At 43.6% G+C, this 19,054-nt stretch overlaps 1 protein-coding gene across 6 annotated transcripts in view; it reads left to right on the top strand.

Annotated features, from left to right (window-relative positions):
- dpp6a (dipeptidyl-peptidase 6a) overlaps positions 1-19,054 on the top strand; it is a 1,472,261-nt gene that overhangs the window by 955,758 nt on the left and 497,449 nt on the right. For all 6 annotated transcript variants that reach the window (XM_043690726.1, XM_043690728.1, XM_043690729.1 and 3 more), the window contains exon 3: positions 3,025-3,123. In XM_043690726.1, coding sequence (XP_043546661.1) covers positions 3,025-3,123 — 99 coding nt within the window. The remainder of the gene's footprint in view (positions 1-3,024; positions 3,124-19,054) is intronic.

Raw genomic sequence — 19,054 nt, 5'->3', positions numbered from 1 at the left:
CCCTCAATTTCTTTAGTCATCCAGCATTCCCTATAACCTACCAGCCTTTCCTTTCACCCTAACAGGAATATACTTTCTCTGGATTCTTGTTATCTCATTTCTGAAGGCTTCCCATTTTCCAGCCATCCCTTTACCTGCGAACATCTGCCTCCAATCAGCTTTCGAAAGTTCTTGCCTAATACCGTCAAAATTGGCCTTTCTCCAATTTAGAACTTCAACTTTTAGATCTGATCTATCCTTTTCCATCATTATTTTAAATCTAATAGAATTATGGTTGCTGTCCCCAAAGTGCTCCCCACTGACACCTCAGTGACCTGCCCTGCCTTATTCCCCAAGAGTAGGTCAAGTTTTGCACCTTCTCTTGCAGGTACATCCACATACTGAATCAGAAAATTGTCTTGTACACACTTAACAAATTCCTCGCCATCTAAATGCTTAACACTATGGCATTCCCAGTCGATGTTTGGAAAGTTAAAATCCCCTACCATAACCACCCTATTATTCTTACAAATAGCTGAGATCTCCTTACACGTTTGTTTCTCAATTTCCCTCTGACTATTAGCGGGTCTATAATACAATTCCAATAAGGTTATCTTCCATTTCTTATTTCTCAGTTCCACCCAAATAACTTCCCCGGATGTATTTCCAGGAATATCCTCCCTCAGCACAGCTGTAATGCTGTCCCTTATCAAAAATGTCACTTCCCCTCCTCTCTTGCCTCCCTTTCTATCCTTCCTGTAGCATTTGTATCCTGGAACATTAAGCTGCCAGTCCTGCCCATACCTGAGCCATGTTTCTGTAATTGCTATGATATTTCAGTTCCATGTTCTCTGCCTTCCCTGTTAGGCCCCTTGCATTGACATAAATGCAGTTTAATGTATTAGTCCTACCTTGTCCCAGCCAGCCCTGACTGTTTGACTCGCTTATGTTCTCAACTGCACCAGTCTCAGATTGATCTCACTATTTAAGAGAACACTTAAATGCGTGGCTACAGGGATGGTGCAGGAAAATGCAGTTTAATGTATTAGTCCTACCTTGTCCCTGCCAGCCCTGACTGTTTGACTCGCTTATGTTCTCAACTGCACCAGTCTCAGATTGATCTCATTCCTCACTATCTCCCTGGGTTCCCCGTCCCCCCCCCTCCGTCCCCCACTTTACGAGTTGAAATCCTCCCTAGCAGCTGAAGCAAATTTCCCTGCCATTATATTAGTCCTTCCATGCAAAGAATGGATAATCCCTTCATTCAATGGTTATCATAGCACAATGTTCAGAGTGATGGTTATCCTTTAAATGGGAGAAAGCGAGGACTGCAGATGCTGGAGATCAGAACTGAAAAATGTGTGGCTGGAAAAGTGCAGCAGGTCAGGCAGCATCCAAGGAGCAGGAGAATCGACATTTCGAGCATAAGCCCTTCTTCAGGAATGAGGAGGGTGTGCCCCTTGTGGTTGGAGGGTTCCTAGGCGGAAGATGAGGCACTCTTCCTCCAAGCGTCGTGTTGCCATGGTCTGCATGTCCTTGGCGAAGTGGGAGGGGGAGTTAAAGTGTTCAGCCACGGGGCGGTTGGGTTGGTTGGTGCAAATACTTCAAATGGTCTAATCACTGCCAGTCCTAGAGTTCTGCGTTCCCTTGAGGACACTTACTGTATACAGAGGAACCTTGGTTATCCAAAGAATACGGGCAGGCAGTATTTCGTTCGGTTAATCAAATGCCGGATAACATAGTTTACCCGAGCATCGGGACCTTGCAATCTTGCAGGATAATCCAAAATTTGGATAATCAAATGCTGGATAATCAAGGCTCTTCAAGTAATAGTTGAAATTTTTGGACTACTTTTTAAAGTTAAATTTATGGGGTCGATTATTACATGGATCCTACTTTTGAGGGGCTGAAATTCATGCTCATCAAAATTCATATTGTATTGTTAGCAGAAGACCAATTGATCTCTAAATGACTAAATAAACAGAACAGTGAATTGTGGTAATTCTGTAAACCCGGATCGGAACGCTACAGCCAGCGGACTGGAAGACCGGGAGCAGAGGGGAACAACCAGCAGCTGGAGCAGGACATGACAACCAGCACACTGACTCATAAACGTTGGCCTATTGTCTGTGAAAAACTAGGGTTAACTTTTACATGAGATATATGGAAAATTCCAGAAATTATTGTCCAAAAATAAGGGGTCGACTTTTACATGAGATCGACGAGTATGTATGGTAAATAGCAGTCCTACCTGGATACAATGCTGAGTGGTTACCTTGACAAAGGAAAGGTGTTTGAGGAGGGAGGTGTCTAAAACATGCCGCTGTAGTATCAGGTTGTAGGAAGATGTCCAAGATTCTCACAATCTGCAAGGGTCAAAGACAGCAGAAAAGTAGAGGCTGCTAGACTGTATTGTTCACATGTGGAACGTGGATGGGAGCTCACAGTCAGGTTGGAAAGACCAAGTTCCTGAGGGTTTTGATGAGGTTGGCAGATTTGCTGAGCTTTGACTAGAGGGAGCTATCTGCAGGGTAGCCCTCACTGTGAATACGAATTTGGAGATCAGAAGTTAATTTGACTTCTGGGGTAGTGGGGAAGGAAGAAAAACATCAGTGGCAGTTGAAAAGAATTTTGGACTGGTTCTTGGGAAATTAAGTACCTATGTGAAGGTCATAATAAAGAATAACCATGAGGGGGATTTTCAGATGCTTTAGAAAGTAAATGGGCTGCCTTTTCTGTAATTCACCTTAATACAAGTTGCCTCCTGAAAAATTTTCATTGCTTGTTGGATTTTGTTAATTATAGTAGCACACTTGTTACTTGAAATCTTGAATCTAATAAGCTGCTATAAATTTTTGTGGAAGTGAGTTGATACAGTTCCTTAAACACAAGTTCTCAGCATGGTCCACCATCTTCACATGGAGAACTTCTTGCCTCATTTAAAATGAACCAAGTGAAACAACTTCAGATGTGGCCTGATTCTTTCTGGCTCAGGATGTCATAATGATATCTCATTGTTCTTCCTTGTTTTGTACCTGTCCGCAGCTGAGGATAACAGCCTGGCGTCACTGGCAAAGGTGCGAATTGATGATCTCTTCAGCGAAGAATTCCAGATTCATGACGTGGAGGCCAAGTGGATTAGCGGTAAGTAGAGTAATTGGTCTGGGTGTGAGGAGTAAAAGCCATGGTCAGTTTGGACAGATAAGGGTTTGGAAATTATTTGCCCACTTAGCACTACCCCTTGCCTTCACAGAAGTTAAGAATTCATTTGAATTTTGTTGTGCGGTGACATCGAAAGATTGTTGTTGACTATTGCCTCTTATTCCTATAAAAGCAAAATACTGTGGGTCTGAAAATCTAAAATGAAAACGGAAAGTTTTCAACTGCTGAGTTGGAGGAACTCAGCAGGTCAGGCAGCATGGATTCAGTGCTTTGTTTTGACAAGCACAGACTTGTGGGCTGAAGAGCCTCTTTCTGTGCTGTAGACTTCAATGCGGAAAGCGAAACAAAGTCGATGGTTCGAGTCCCCGACATGACTTTCTTCAGTATTCTATCTATCCGCCTGAAATAGGGTTAGAAGAAAGGATGGCATCGGAGGGAGGGGGAAGAGGGATCTGTATCTGTGAGTTCTTGGAATTTACATTCCTCAATACCTGAAAGGAAAAATTCTGAAGAAGACTCATACTGGCCTTGAAGCGTTCAATCTATTTTGCTTTCTAAAGGTGCTGCCAGACCTTCAGAGAGTTGCTCCAGCAATTTCAGTTTTTATTCCACTTATTTCTGCTTCCTCCAGAAGAAAATGCTTTGCTAGATTTTTCAGACAAACAAAATCTTCAACACATTTCTGATATCACCAAGAAATTGCGACCCTGTGAAGACAGCCTTGACATTGACTGTGTGCTGCATTGCTAAAAAAGAATAACACTGCTCTCAGCTGAATTTATTACCACACTGAATGATCAGGAGATGAGCAGTTTCAGGTCTAATAGGCTGTTAAGATTTTGGTGAGATTGCATATGATGCCACGAAAAAGTAAAAGTGTTTTCATAATAATATTTCATTCAAGAAACATGTTCGCAGCCTGAAGACTGAATAAAAATGCAACTTGTATTGAAAAATTCCTACATGGAGCAATTTGGGTGGCATGGAGCTCAATGACTAGCACTACTGCCTCACATTGCTAGGGACCTGGGTTCAATCCCATCCTCGGGCCAATGTCGTTATGGAGTTTGCAATTCTCCCTGTGTTTATGTGGGTTTTCTCCAGGTGCTCCAGTTTCCTCCCACAGGGCAAACATGTACACGTTAGGTGGATTAGCCATGCTAAATTACCCATTGTGTCCAGGATGTGCAGATGAGGTGGATTATCCATGCAAAATTGCCCATTGTGTCCAGAGATGTGCAGATTAGATGGACTGGCCATGCTAAATTGCCCATTGTGGATTAGTGGTGCTGGAAGAGCACAGCAGTAAATTGCCCATTGTGTCCAGTGATATGCAGGTTGGATGGATTGGCCATGAGAAACACAGGATTATCGGATGGGTGGGATGCTCTTTGGAGGGTTGGTGTATACTTGATGGGTCATACCACTTGCTTCCACGTGATAGGGATTCTATGAAGTAATCAGTTTTACTTGGCATGGCAATCATGTAGTCACAAAAGTAAACAAATAGTATCAGAAGGTAACAGGGAGTATCATAGGGGATATGATGAATTAAAAATACAAATCAAATATTACTCCTTATAGCACAAAAGTGTATTCAAGCAGGAAGAGGGGAGAACAATCATAAGTTCCAGAGAGGGTACATGGAAGTGTTTGGAGGCTGTTGCTAGGCTAGAGCTGTGCAGCAGTGAGGAGAGACGGGCGTGGCTGGAGTTGTTCTCTTTACAACTAAAGGAAGCTGAGGGCTGATTTGATTGATCTGTACAAAATTTTGTGAGATCGAGAGAGAGTGCATAGGGATGGCCGATTTACCCGAACAGAGAGTTCAGTGACTCGGGGCCACAAATTTAAAGAGATAGTTAGGAAGGAGATGAGGCAAGATTTTACTTTGTTATCTAGTTGGTGGCCAGGTCTAGAAGTCACTGCCTGAAAGGGCAGTGGGGGGTGGAACACCTGAAATAATTTGAAATGGATCTGCAACCCAAAAACCTGCAGAGCAATGGATCCAATGCTGGAAATTATGGTGAGGCTTGGTGGCCCGTTTCTTTCTGAGATGGAGGTGCCGGTGCTGTAATGAGGTGGACAAAGTCAGAAGATGCACAACGCCAGTTTATAGCCCAACAGGTTCATTTTAAATCACAAGCTTTTGAAGCATTGCTCCTTCATCAGGTAAATAAACCTGTTGGGCAAAAGTGAGGATTGCAGATGCTGGAAACCAGAGTTTAGATCAGAGTGGTGCTGGAAAAGCACAGCAGGTCAGGCAGCATCCGAGGAGTAGGAAAATCGACGTTTCAGGCAAAAGCCCTTCATCAGGAATAGAGGCAGGAAGCCTCTAGGGTGGAGAGATAAATGGGGGAGTGGGGCTGTGGAGAAAGTAGCAAAGAAGACAATAGGTAAATGGGGGTGGCGATGGAACTGATAGGTCAGAGAGGAGGGAGGAGCGGATAGGTGGGAAGGAAGATTGGCAGGTAGGACAGGTCATGAGGACAGTGCTGAGCTGGAAGGTTGGAACTGGGGTGAGGTGGGGGGAGGGGAAATGAGGAAGCTGGTGAAGTCCACATTGATGCCCTGGGGTTGAAGTGTTCTGAGGCGGAAATGAGGCATTCTTCTTCCAGGTGTCGGGTGGTGAGGGAGCGGCGGTGGAGGCGGCCCAGGACCTGTATGTCCTCAGCAGAGTGGGAGGGGGAGTTGAAATGTTGGGCCACGGGGCGGTGGGTTTGATTGGTGCGGGTGTCCCAGGGATGTTCCCTAAAGCACTCTGCTAGGAGGCATCCAGTCTCCCCAATGTAGAGGAGATCGCACCTGGAGCAACGGATACAATAAATGACATTGGTAGATGTGCAGGTGAAACTTTGATGGATGTGGAAGGCTCCTTTAGGGCCTTGGATGGAGGTGTGGGCGCTAGTTTTCCAGCACCACTCTGATCTAAATAAATCTGTTGGACCAGGTGCCATGTGACTTCTGACTTTTCTTTGCAAATACAGTGGCCCAAGTGGCAACTTTCTGTGCCATTAATTTTCCATGATTCTATGACCTGAACCATGCAAGGAATGGGGCTTTGATATGTTTTATGTCCTGAATTTTACCCGTTTGAACCTGTTCAAACTCCTGTGTTGCTTTGGAGGAATAAAATTACACTCGATGTAGAATTCAGTAGGATATAGAAAGGAGCTGCTGCAAGTGGCACATGAGCTACCACTTGGAGGTCATTTAGGGGTGAGGACAACACAGGCTAAAGTACAAAGTCATTTTTACTGGCCTGGACTGCACAAGGATGTAGTTGAATTTTGTGCCATGCTTGTCAGCTAATCAGAAAACCACAGGCAGTAATAAAAACTGCACCTTTAATACCTATTCCAGTATTTGAGGAACCTTTCACAAGAGTCTTGATTGATTGCGTAGGTCACCTACCTCAAACAAAAAAAAAGTGGAAATAAGTATTTACTGACAATAATGGATGTGTCAACTAGATTTCCCGAGGCAATTCCATTACGCAACATCACAATTAATAGGGTTGTAGAAGAATTACCGAAATTTTTTACGAGATACGGACTGCCAATAAGAGATCCAGTCAGATCAAGGATCAAACTTCACATCAAAACTATTTAAGGAAAGTAACTTAGGAATAAAGCAATTCAAACCAATGCGTACCATCTGGGATCGCAAGGAGCGCTAGAGAGATGGCATCAAACATTAAAGACCATGTTGAGGGCTTATGGTCAGGTTTATCCAGATGTTTGGGATTAGGGAATTCCATTTGTAATTTCTGCGATCAGAGATGCATCGAATGAATCGACCAAATTCAGTCCATTTGAATTAATTTTTTGGCATGCAGTAAGAGGACCATTCAAACTGATTAAGGAAAAACTAATGAGTCAGCATTCAGAGACCACCCATTTAGACTATGTGTCAAATTTTAGAGAACGATTAAATAGAGCTGGAGAGTTGGCTCGACAGCATTTAAAAGTACTGCAGCATACAATGAATCAGGAAATGGATAAGAAATCACAAATTCGTAATTTTGCAAAGGGGGATAAGGTATTGGTGAGTCTTTAAAAGCAAGGTTTAGTGGACTGTATCAAATTGAGAGGAAATTGAGTGAAGTGAACTACTTGATAAGGACTCCAGACAGGAAGAAATCTCACAGAATGGGTGATGTGAATATGCTCAAAAGGTATTTTGATAGGGAAGGAAAGCAAGAAAATCAAAATGACCTGAAAGAGTTATTAATATCACATGGTAAGATATGCGGAAATAAACTGGGAAGTACTAACCTAATTGTCAGTGATGTAAATATAGGAGATGCTGTTCCAATTAAGCAACATCCTTATAGGCATAACCCTCTAAAGTTGGCACAGGTTCAGAAAGAGATAGAGTGCATGCTCCAAGATGGCATAATCGAAGTGAGTTGCAATGACTGGAGCTCACCCATAGTTATGGTGCCAAAGCCAGATGGTACCCAGCGGTTCTGTGTGGGCTATCACAAAGTCAACGCCGTTACAAAGACTGATGCATATCCAATTCTATGGTTGAAGGACTGTGTCGAAAAAGTGGGACAAGCAACTTACATATCTAATTTGTACTTGCCCAGAGGCTACTGGCAAGAACGTCTGACAGAGAGAGCAAAAGCAATTTCGGCTTTCATAATGCCAAATGTACTATATTTGTTCAAAGTCATGCCATTTGGTATGAAGAACGCTCCAGCCACATTTCAGAGACTAACTAATAAGGTCATTGCCAGATTACCCAACTGTATGGTGTATATTGATTTTTAGTGATTTGTATGTACATTTACAACATTTATCAGACTTGTTTGATCGACTTCAGAAGGCAGGCTTGGTGATAAACCTAGCTAAAAGTGAATTTGCCAAAGTTCAAATCACCTTCCTGGGCCATGTTCCTGGATATGGACAAATGCCCCATGAGTTGCAAAAACAGAAGTAATTGGGAATTTCCCATTCCATTGACAAAAAAAGCAGTATTACGGTTCCTGGGGTTGAGTAGATTTTACCGAAAATTTGTGCCGAACTTTAGCAGTGTGGCTGCTCCACTCAACGAATTGTTTAAAAAAAAAGGCAAGAAGTTTCAGTGGACAGGGACTGTCAAAAGGCATTTGACAGCCTAAAAACTGTGTTAATGCTGCCCCAGTATTAGCCACACTGGGTTATATGAAGCCTTTAAAGGTGGCTATCAATGCCAGTGATGTTGGTGTCAGTGCGGTGCTCCTGCAGGAGGATGACGAAGGGATAGAAAGACCCATCGGGTAATTTTACAGGACATTGAACATTCATCAACAGAAATATTCCACAGTGGGGAAAGTTGACTTTGAGCTTGGTGTTGGCCTTACAACATTTCAGTGTTTCTATTACCAGCATCTGAGACAGTTGTATACACTGATCACAACCCATTGACATTTGTGGAAAGATTTAAGGGCAAAAATGCCAGACTGTTTAGATGGAGCTTGTTGTTGAAGCCATTCAATTTGATAATGGTGCACGTGGCAGTTCGCGAAAACGTGATTGCCGATGTGTTATCAAGACTCGAATGAGATACAGAGGTGGTGGGTGTACCATGGCCTGAATTTGCATGTGGTTGTGCACGTTTGCATGTTTATTATTAGTATAGCGTATAGTTTGTTTTAGACTACTAACCATGTTTTGAAGGGTTAAAATGAAGCTACCTTTTGGTATTGATGGTTCATTTTTTTTAAGGTGGGCGGTGTCACAAAGCTACTCCCTTTTTTTTCGAAAAGTTGTTCCATGGCTCAAGGAGACTCTGTTTTTGATTATTTTTCAAAGGGGCAATAAACCAGGCCAGGCTCCAATCAGTCTGATTTGGTACAGAGATGAAAAGGATTTTGAGAGGCCTTTTGTTTATATGTAAACAGATGAGACTTCAGGCCAAAGTGGTCATGTTTTAGAAGTGACCTGTATAATGAAAGGGGCGTGGTCATCTCTCTAGTTGAGCAGTTTAGTTCAGTCCTGAACTGGTGAGGAGTTCAACAGTAAGCTGTGTGGAAACAAACTCTCTCTGTCTTTCTGCCCTTCAACTTCAACCTGTAAGCATGTGTTCCACTTATACTGGGTTTTAAAGGAAGTTTGCTTATTGGGACTGCTGTGTATATTCAGAACATCATACTTAAGTCTAATTTGGATGGACTGAGTTCGGTAGGAGTTCTTTATTCTGTTCTTTGTGTTTGAATGTGTAATTTTGTGAATTAATTTTTTGTCTGTTTTAAACCTGGTAGTCATAGACTCATAGAGTCGTAGAGATGCACAGCATGGAAACAGACCCTTCGGTCCAGCCTGTCCATGCCAACCAGATATCCCAAGCCTATCTAGTCCCACCTGCCAGCACCTGGTCCATATCCCTTCAAACCCTTCCTATTCATATACCCATCCAAATGCCTCTTAAATGTTGTAATTGTACCAGCCTTCACTACTTCCTCTGGCAGCTCATTCCATACACGCACTACTCTCTGTGTGAAAATGTTGCCCTGTAGGTTTCTTTTATATCTTTCCCCTCTCACCCTAAACCTGCTCCAGATGCTCCAGAGAAAACAGCCCCAGCCAATCTGCCTCTCCCTGTAGCTCATACCCTCCAATCACCCTTGTAAATCTTTTCTGAACCCTTTCAAGTTTCACAACATCCTTCCAATCTAGTTGAATGGTGCAACAGACTCGATGGACCGAATGGCTTTACCAGTGCCTATATTCCTAGGTTGTTTCCAGCCAGCCTCTGTAATTATATATTGATACAATGTATGCTGGTACCCAGTGCAGCACTTACTTGGCACACAACAATCACAGGATATTATCCATATTAACACAACATTTACATTATCCAGATACATATCATCCCAAGGCTGCTCCATTATACATAGAATCAGCTGATCAAACCCTGAAACAATAGATTACCTGCCTGCTTCAACATGGCGACATTATGCAGTGAGAATAAAAAAAGTCTATTTTCTTCTATATTCACCTGTTGGATATGGCTGATCAGTGAATATTGCCCGTTCCTCGTTGCCCTTGAGAAGGTAGTGGTGAGCGTTCATGTGTGTTAGGTTGACTCATTATGCCGTTAGGGAGGGATTCTACGATTTTGACACAACAACACTGAAGTAAGGGTGATATATTTCCAAGTCAGGATGGTGAGTGGCTTGGACAGAAACTTGCAGGTGGTGATGTTCCTATGTATCTATTGTCCTTGTCCTTCCAGATTGAAGGGGTGATGGGGTTGGAAGGTGCTGTCTGAGGATCTTTGGTGAATATCTGCAGTGCATCTTGTAGATAGTATACATAGCTGTAGTGAGCATCGGTGGTGAAGGGAGTGGTTATTTGTGGATGTGGTGCCAATCAAGCAAGCTGCGTTTTCCTCAATGATATCAAGCTTCTCAAATGTTGTTGGAGCTGCATTCATCTAGGCCACTGGGGAGTATTCCATCGCACTCCTGACTTGTGCCTTGTAGATGGTGGACAGGCTTTGAGAAGTCAGGAGTTGAGTTACTCACCGCAGTATTCCTAGCCTCTGACCTGCTCTTGTAGCCACTGTGTTTATGTTGAGTTTCTGGTCAATAGTAACCCCAGGATGTTGATCGTGGGGGAATTCAGTGATGGTAACACCATTGAATGCGAAGGGGCGGTGGTTAGATTGTCTCTTATTGGTGATGCTTATAGCCTGTACGAATGTTACTTGACACTTGTCAGGTCATGTCTGGGTATTGTCCAGATCTTGTTGCATCTCAACATGGACTGCTTCGGTGTCTGAGGAGTCGTGAACGATGCTGAACATTGTGTGATCATCGGCGAATACCCCCATTTCAAACCTTATGATTGTGGGAAGGTCATTGATGAAGCAGCTAAAGATGGCTGGGCCGAGGACACCACCCTGAGGAACTCCTGCAGTGATCTCCTGGAGCTGAGATGACTGACCTCCAACAACCACGACCATCTTGCTACATGTCAGGTATGAATCCACCCAGCAGAGAATTTGCCTTCTGATCGATCGGAATTGATTTCAGTTTTGGTAGGCCTCCTTGATACCACGTTCAGTGGAGTGTGGCCTTGATGTCAAGGGCTATCACTCTCACTTCACCTCATGTTTGAACCAAGGCTGTAATGAGGTCAGGAGCAGAGTAACCCGCTGGGCCTTCTCTGGTGATCCCCAGCATCAGATAGCAGTCTTCAGCCAATTCAACTTAGTTCATGTGATAGCAAGAAACAGTTAGAGGCACTGGATAGATGAGGTTCCAGGGAACATCTCCGAGACATCCGCACCAATCAACCAAACCGCCCCGTGGCCCAACATTTCAACTCCCTCTCCCACTCTGCCGAGGACATGGAGGTCCTGGGCCTCCTTCACCGCCGCTCCCTCACCACCAGACGCCTGGAGGAAGAACGCCTCATCTTCCGCCTCGGAACACTTCAACCCCAGGGCAACAATCTGAACTTCAACAGCTACCACATTTCCCCTTCCCCCACCTCATCCTACCTTCTACCCTCCAGAAACTCGATCCCCTGACCTGTCCGGACATGTCCGACCTGCCCAGCTCCTTTTCCACCTATCCACTCCACCCTCTCCTCCCTGACTTATCACCTTCATCTCCTTCCCCACTGACCTATTGTACTCTATGCCACTCTCTCCCCACCCCCACCCTCCTCTAGCTTATCTCTCCACGCTTCAGGCTCTCTGCCTTTTAAAAGCTTTATTCCTGATGAAGGGCTTTTGCCCGAAACATCGATTTTGCTGCTCGTCGGATGCTGCCTGAATTGCTGTGCTCTTCCAGCACCACTGATCCAGATGAGGTTCCCTACAGTGTGGAAACAGACCCTTCGGCCCAAACAGACCACACCGACCCTCCGAAGAGCAACCCACTCAGACCCATTTCCCTCTGACTAATGCACCTAACACTATGGGCAATTCAGCATGGCCTGCACATCCTGGACTGTGGGAGGAAACCGGAGCACCCGGAGGAAACCCACACAGACGCGGGGAGAATGTGCAAACTCCACACAGTCACCCGAGGCTGGAATCGAACCTGGGACCCTGGTGCTGTGAGGCAGCAGTGCTAACCGCTGAGCCACCGTGCCATGAAGGCTGAGAGCTCTGACAATATTGCAGTAACAGTGCTGAAGACTTGTTCTTCAGAACCTGTTGCTCCCCTAGCCAAATTGTCCCAGTACAGTTACAACACTGGCATCTGCCCAACAATGTGGAAAATTGCTCGACAAAAAGCAGGACAAAGCCAACCCGGCCATTTACCACCCCATCGGTCTACTCCTGATCATCAGTCACATGATGGAAGATGTCATCAACAGTGCTACCAAGCAGCACCTACTCAGCAATAACCTGCTCAGTGACTTTCTACTTCAGTGAAGTTAGTTGGCAGTCAGAACCAGATATTAATGATGAGAATACCAAAACATGCCACACGTATAATTCTGAGGGCTGGTGGAAATTGAGGTCCTTTAAGATCAGATTTTTTTCTTGTATTTAATGTAGAACATAGAACATACAACAGTTCAGCACAGTACAGGATCTTTGGCCCTCGATGTTGTGCCGGCCTTTTACTCTAAGATCAGACTAACCTACTTACCCTTCATTGTACCAAATTCAAGGTGCCTGTTCAAGAGTGGCTTAAATGTCTTTCATGTACATGACTTGCATTCCACGCACCCACTAATCTCTCAGTAACGGACTGACCTCTGTCATCTCCCCTAAATCTTCCTCCAATTAGCTTAAAATTGTGCCCCCTTGTCAATGGGAAAAAGTCTCTGGCTATCTACTCTATCTATGATTTTCAACATCTGGTACACTTATATCAAGTCACCTCTCATCCTTTTTCGTTCCAATGAGAAAAGCCCTTGCTCCCTCAATCTTTCTTCATAAGACATACATTCCCCTACAGGCAGCAGCCTGGCAAATCTCCTCTGCATCCTCTCTAAAGCTTTCACATCTTCCCCATAATGAGGTGACCAAAACTAAACACAATATTCCAAGAGTGGTCTAACATTCCAAGTGTGGTCTAATTTATTGCATTACATAAGATTTCACTTAACAGCGATTACAACAATGATTAACTTTCCAATGTTCTAGTCTAAGAAAAAGGAAGATCTACAAGACTCCAGAGGTCCTGGAGGCCATGGAACTAGTGTCAATAATTGGTGTGGTGCCACATCTCCCCGCGTGTTGCTTTTAAAACTAAGAAGTGTTTGTTCTTCCAAAGAATGGTAACCTAACCCTGAGAAGGAGACAGGCAAATAGACAATGGCAATCCAATTGTTCCATGGCCATTGGCCAAAAGGGTTCAAACAATTAATTGACACAGAGTCAGCAATCTCCTCCGATAAATGCGATACAGCAATAAGTTTCCAGGGCAGAGGGGAATTCTCAACAGGCAGCAAACTCCATCGAGCAGTGCTCTGTCTTCTCCAGATGGAAGATGGACCTCAAAAAGAAGTAGGGGAGAGCTCCTCAATACCTTGGTTAGAGAACAGGATGCTGCCTTCACTAACTTAATGAGACCAACACACTCCATGACACCAGCTTATTTGTCCTCCGATATCATTGAACCATCCCCTATTGTCATGGCTGTATACTTCCTTTCCCTAATTAATGAATGCATCATATTTAAACTGCTGCTTCTCAATAAACAAAGCCAAAAATATAACCCAGGGGTTGTATCATTGGTTTTGTGTTCCTGCATTCAGTGTTAATAAAGCTGGAGATAAAATGGTGGCTTCATCAAAATGATCATGAAGCTGTCAGTTGGTTGTTAATGGCCCATTTGGTTCACAAATGTCCTTATGAGAGAAAACCTGTTATCCTTATTTAGTCTGGCTGATAAGTGACCCTACTCTTACATGACTATAGTTGGCTCTGTCACTCAGCTGGGCATCTGCCAGCATTTCAAGGCAGCTGGGACAATAAATACCAAGCTTGCCAGCAATGCCCATGTCCTCCGAATGAATTTTTCAAAATCCAAGTGAATCTGTTTTCACTGAAATTAATGTAATGTCTGTTGGGTAAATTCAATGATGCTGAGCTTCTACATGTTCAAAGGACATATAGTTGGAGAATCATTATTCCAGCTTTATTATCCTATTCCTCAGCTTCTCTTCAACCACAGCTCTACAAGCACAGAGTTTTTCTGCGCTTCCATTTTATTGTAAGACTGTCATTTTAGTATCAGGTTATTGATGCAGTTGTGGTTTCTAAGTGAATGTTTTTCAGACATGTTACAACTATTTCTGGGGCAGGTAGGAGTTGAACCCAGACTGCCTAGCCCAGAGTGATAGATGCAACCACTATGCTCAAAGTGGAACTTCTACCCCAAAGTACAAGCAGACTCTGGGCTGTGATTGGGTTCTCTTCTGGAGTCCGACATCAACCTGACTTGAACACAAGCAAGAACACAATGCAGGAAACTGTAAACAGGTAGTTTTTGTACAAGGGCCTTTAAAATTACACCCGTAGAAGGGATTGCATTCATAAGTACAAACGTTTGTAAGTCAGACATTCACAAATCAGGGACCCCCTGCACACAATTAATGAGACACTATTAGGGAACAAGGTACTTCAGTGCCTTTTTAAACTTTGTAGAGAGAGACATAAAGTCGAGACTTTTATAAAGAATATTCCTAGTGCAGAACTGAATGTGGTCAAGTGAGGCCAGAGATTAAAAAAAAACTGCAGGGCGCTGTAAATCAAAAAACAAATCAGAAATTGCTGGAAAAGCTCAGCAGAGCTGCAGCATCTGAAGAAAGAAATCAGAGTTAATGTTTTGGGTTCAGTGACCCTTCTTCAGACCAAGAGGAACAATGAATTGATAAGGCTAGAGACGTCAATTCTGATCAACTCAGAACATGAAACATTAGTCAGAAATGTCTTGTTCACTGTTTAGTATGGATAAGCCTTATATTTGAATGACTGGATATGGATTGCAGTTTCTTTTACAAATTTAATAAAAAGACTTACTTCAGAATAAGGCTCCCACAAGCCTCAAAACATCAAAGACCAAATCAAATATAAATTGCTTACAAATTTCCCACCGGGAGTGCAGGATTACTGAATTTATTCTTCTGCGCCGCATTCTTTACAAAGATGTAAATCAGATTGAAGCTACAAGTGAGAGTAGTTCATCTTTCCTTCCTGCTTTCTGCCTTCACTGTACAACTGCTTTGAATCCATTCTCACCAGCTTTGTACCTTGGCAATGCATGTGGATTCCCTACACAGTGGTCAAAGTAGCAAGTACAAATCCCAGATCTTTCATAAACAAAATCAAATTGTAATCTGGATGCAGCAATTTCTTTTTAAGTGTTTCAGTTTTTTTTTACTGGACTGACTCCGTTAATGGGTTCTCACTTCAAAGGGTGCAGAAAAGATGGATTAGGATGTTGCAAGGGTTGGACAGTTTGAGCTGTAGGGAGAGGCTGATAAGATTGTTTTCCCCTGGATGGTCAGAAGCGGAGGGGTGACCTTAAAGAGATTTTTAAAGAGAGGCACAGGGAGGGTAAATAGGTAAGGTCTTTTCCCCAGGATGAGCAAGTCCAAAACTAGCGGGCGCTTTGCAATTTGTTTTGATAAGTGTACAGTAAAAATTACCCAGATTAAGTTCAATTTACAAGGATGTTGCCAGGGTCGGAGGATTTGAGTTATAGGGAGAGGCTGAACAGGCTGGGGCTGTTTTCCCTGGAGAGTCGGAGGCTGAGGGGTGACCTTATAGAGGTTTACAAAATTATGAGGGGCATGGATAGGTTAAGTAGGCAAGGTCTTTTCCCTGGGGTGGGGGAGTCGAGAACTAGAGGGCATAGGTTTAGGGTGAGAGGGGAAAAATTTAAAGGGGACCTAAGCGGCAACTTATTCACGCAAACGGTGGTGCATGTACAGAATGAGCTGCCAGAGGAAGTGCTGGAGGCTCGTACAATTGCAATATTTAAAAGGCATCTGGATGGGTATATGAATAAGAAGGGTTTAAAAGGAAATGGGCCAAGTGCTAACAAATGGGACTAGATTGGGTTGGGATATCTGGTCAGCATGGACAAGTTGGACTGAAGGGTCTGTTTCCATGTTGTACATCTCTATGACTCTCTGACTCTGTGACTCACACAGCCACCACTCATGCTAACTCTGTCATTGCACATGCCTCTCAGTAAGACTGAGTGCAACTCTAACTGTTGTATCATGCCCATTTGACAGCCTTCACAATACACTGTTCTCCAACACTACTAACCCATCCCACCCTCTGTGCTTCCTATTTACTCATTGTGGACACCTCAGCATTTCTTCTGCTCATGCTTCACCACAAATTGCAGTTCCGTCAGATACAATGCTTTCCTTTGTCACATTGTAGTAAAGGCTACCCCAGGCCAACCTGACTGACTGACCCATCTGTAATCCCCAGACTGGTTTAATTGACCTTCAACACTGGCAGATGCCCAATCGCTGGACAGCAAGGACATGGATGCAGGACTCTGGTGGGACCAAGTGCCTCACTAAGTAGCATGCACAGAGGGTGGGATGGGTTAATAGTGTTGGAGGACAGTGTATTGTGAGGGCTGTCGAATGGACATGTTACAATAGTAAGAGTTGTACTCCATAAGTCATCCTTACTGAGAGGCATATGCAATGGCAGAGTTAGTGTGAGTGGTGGCCATGTGAATGTGGGTAGTAGAGAGATGCTGATGGTACTTACTCTTGCAGAGCAAAAAGGAACATAGCCAGCTGCCTTAACTGGAATCAGATGAGATATTTGACTATCTGTGGCATTAATCTCGAGGAGATGGTAGTCCCTCTTGACCCCACTAAGAACTGCTGCCCCATGACTTCCACGTCACCATTTGCTTGAAATACATACAATATATTTGTCTCCAAACCTGTGGACCATAGTTCAGATGTGACATTGACATAGCTCAGTTCCACGTCGTGATATACCCAACTCCTTGAATGTTCACTGCCCAACCCCACCCATAACAAATTGCCTGCCTCTCCATCACACCAAAAACCAGAGAGATTATCAGCCTGGAACTGAGCACCGAAGACCATGAGTGCTATGTTTACATTGATACCTGGACTTTGAGGGTTAATTTATGAAGTGTGTTTTCTCGAGAATTTAGATGGTCAAGGGTGATCTGATCAAACTCAAAGCCCACAACTAGTCTCCCTGCTATAGGAAGGATGTTGTGAAACTTGAAAGGGCTCAGAAAAGACTGACAAGGATTTTGTTAGGGTTGGAGGGTTTGAGCTACAGGGAGAAACTAAATAAGCTGGGGCCATTTTCCCTGGAATGTCGGAGGCTGAGGCGTAATATATCAGCTGAAAGAGACAAGGTAGATATAGATAAACTATTTCCACTGGTTGGGGCTTCTCGAACTAGGGAACATAGAGGATTAGGGCCAGACTATTAGGGAGAGATGGTAGATGTTTGGAACTCTGTTCTACTAACCACTGTGGATAGTGAGTCAGTTGTTATTTTTAAATCTGAGATTGATTTTTTTTGTTAAGGAAAGGTATTAAGGGATATGGGCCAAAGGCAGGTACATGGAGTTAGGCCTCAGATCAACCATGATCTGTTTGAATGATGGAACAGGCTCGAGGGGCTGAATGGCCTACTCCCGTTCCTATATTCTTATGAAGCAATGTGACCCAAACAGAGACAGGGAGCCTGTAACCGGTGCTGCAGCTGAAGTGAGTTTGTGCTAGAAAGGAAAGTAATCTAGATCCAGCTGTGGTTCTGTTCGCCGAGCTGGAAGTTTTTGTTGCAAACATTTCGTCCCCTGTCTAGGTGACATCCTCAGTGCTTGGGACCCTCCTGTGAAGCACTTCTGTGGTGTTTCCTCCGGCATTTATAGTGGCCTGTTCCTGCTGCTTCCGGTTGTCAGTTTCAGCTGTCCGCTGTAGTGGCCAGTATATTGGGTCCAGGTCGATGTGTTTGTTGATGGAGTTTGTGGATGAGTGCCATGCTTCTAGGAATTCCCGGGCTGTTCCCAGGGAATTCCTAGAAGCATGGCACCCATCCACAAACTCCATCAACAAACAATCGACCTGGACCCAATATACCGGCCACCACAGCGGACAGCTGAAACTGACAACAGGAAGCGGCAGGGACAGGCCACTATAAATGCCGGAGGAAACACCACAGAAGCACTTCACAGGAGGCTCCCAAGCACTGAGGATATCATCTAGACAGGGGACGAAACGTTTGCAACAAAAACTTCCAGCACGGCGAACAGAACCACAGCATATATTCTTACAAATAATTATGTTTTCTGATTTCTTTCTGAAATGAGCACATTCAGGAAATGACTTAAGTGTATCAGGATATTCTGAGAGAAAATATTTTTCTGGATTTTGTTTCCCCAAACAGAATCACAGACATTACTTACTGGAAATAGAGATGCAGACATTATTTATTAATTTGTGGTCAGCACCAATTCTACTTGGTTATAGCATGGCTTTAGCGTATATTTTCCTAAACTATTGAAATCTTGTTAACTGGGTCATTTTCTCAGCATTATACGTGATCAATAATATAACAATAGCTTTGTTTATTCAATAAGATCAATGTTTTGATTAATCGAACCAACAACATTACAAAATGGAAAAGTAAAGCAACTTAGTTTTGCATTCTAGAGTGGTCAATTAATATGTGTTATTAAATTTCAGTATAATGTTATAATCAACTAACCAAATAATGATTGATTTCTGCTAAAGATCACCAAAGCCACGATCCCACTGAATGGCAAAGCAGACTTGATGGGCTGAATGGCTTATATCTGCTCAATAGACAATAGACAATAGACAATAGGTGCAGGAGTAGGCCATTCTGCCCTTCGAGCCTGCACCACCATTCAATATGATCATGGCTGATCATCCTTAATCAGTATCTTGTTCCTGCCTTATCTCCATAA

This window comes from Chiloscyllium plagiosum, chromosome 5 (genome assembly GCF_004010195.1).
Source record: "Chiloscyllium plagiosum isolate BGI_BamShark_2017 chromosome 5, ASM401019v2, whole genome shotgun sequence".
Lineage (NCBI taxonomy): Eukaryota > Metazoa > Chordata > Chondrichthyes > Orectolobiformes > Hemiscylliidae > Chiloscyllium > Chiloscyllium plagiosum.
Note: the sequence above shows the minus strand (reverse complement) of the source record. Positions and strands in the feature narration are given on the sequence as shown.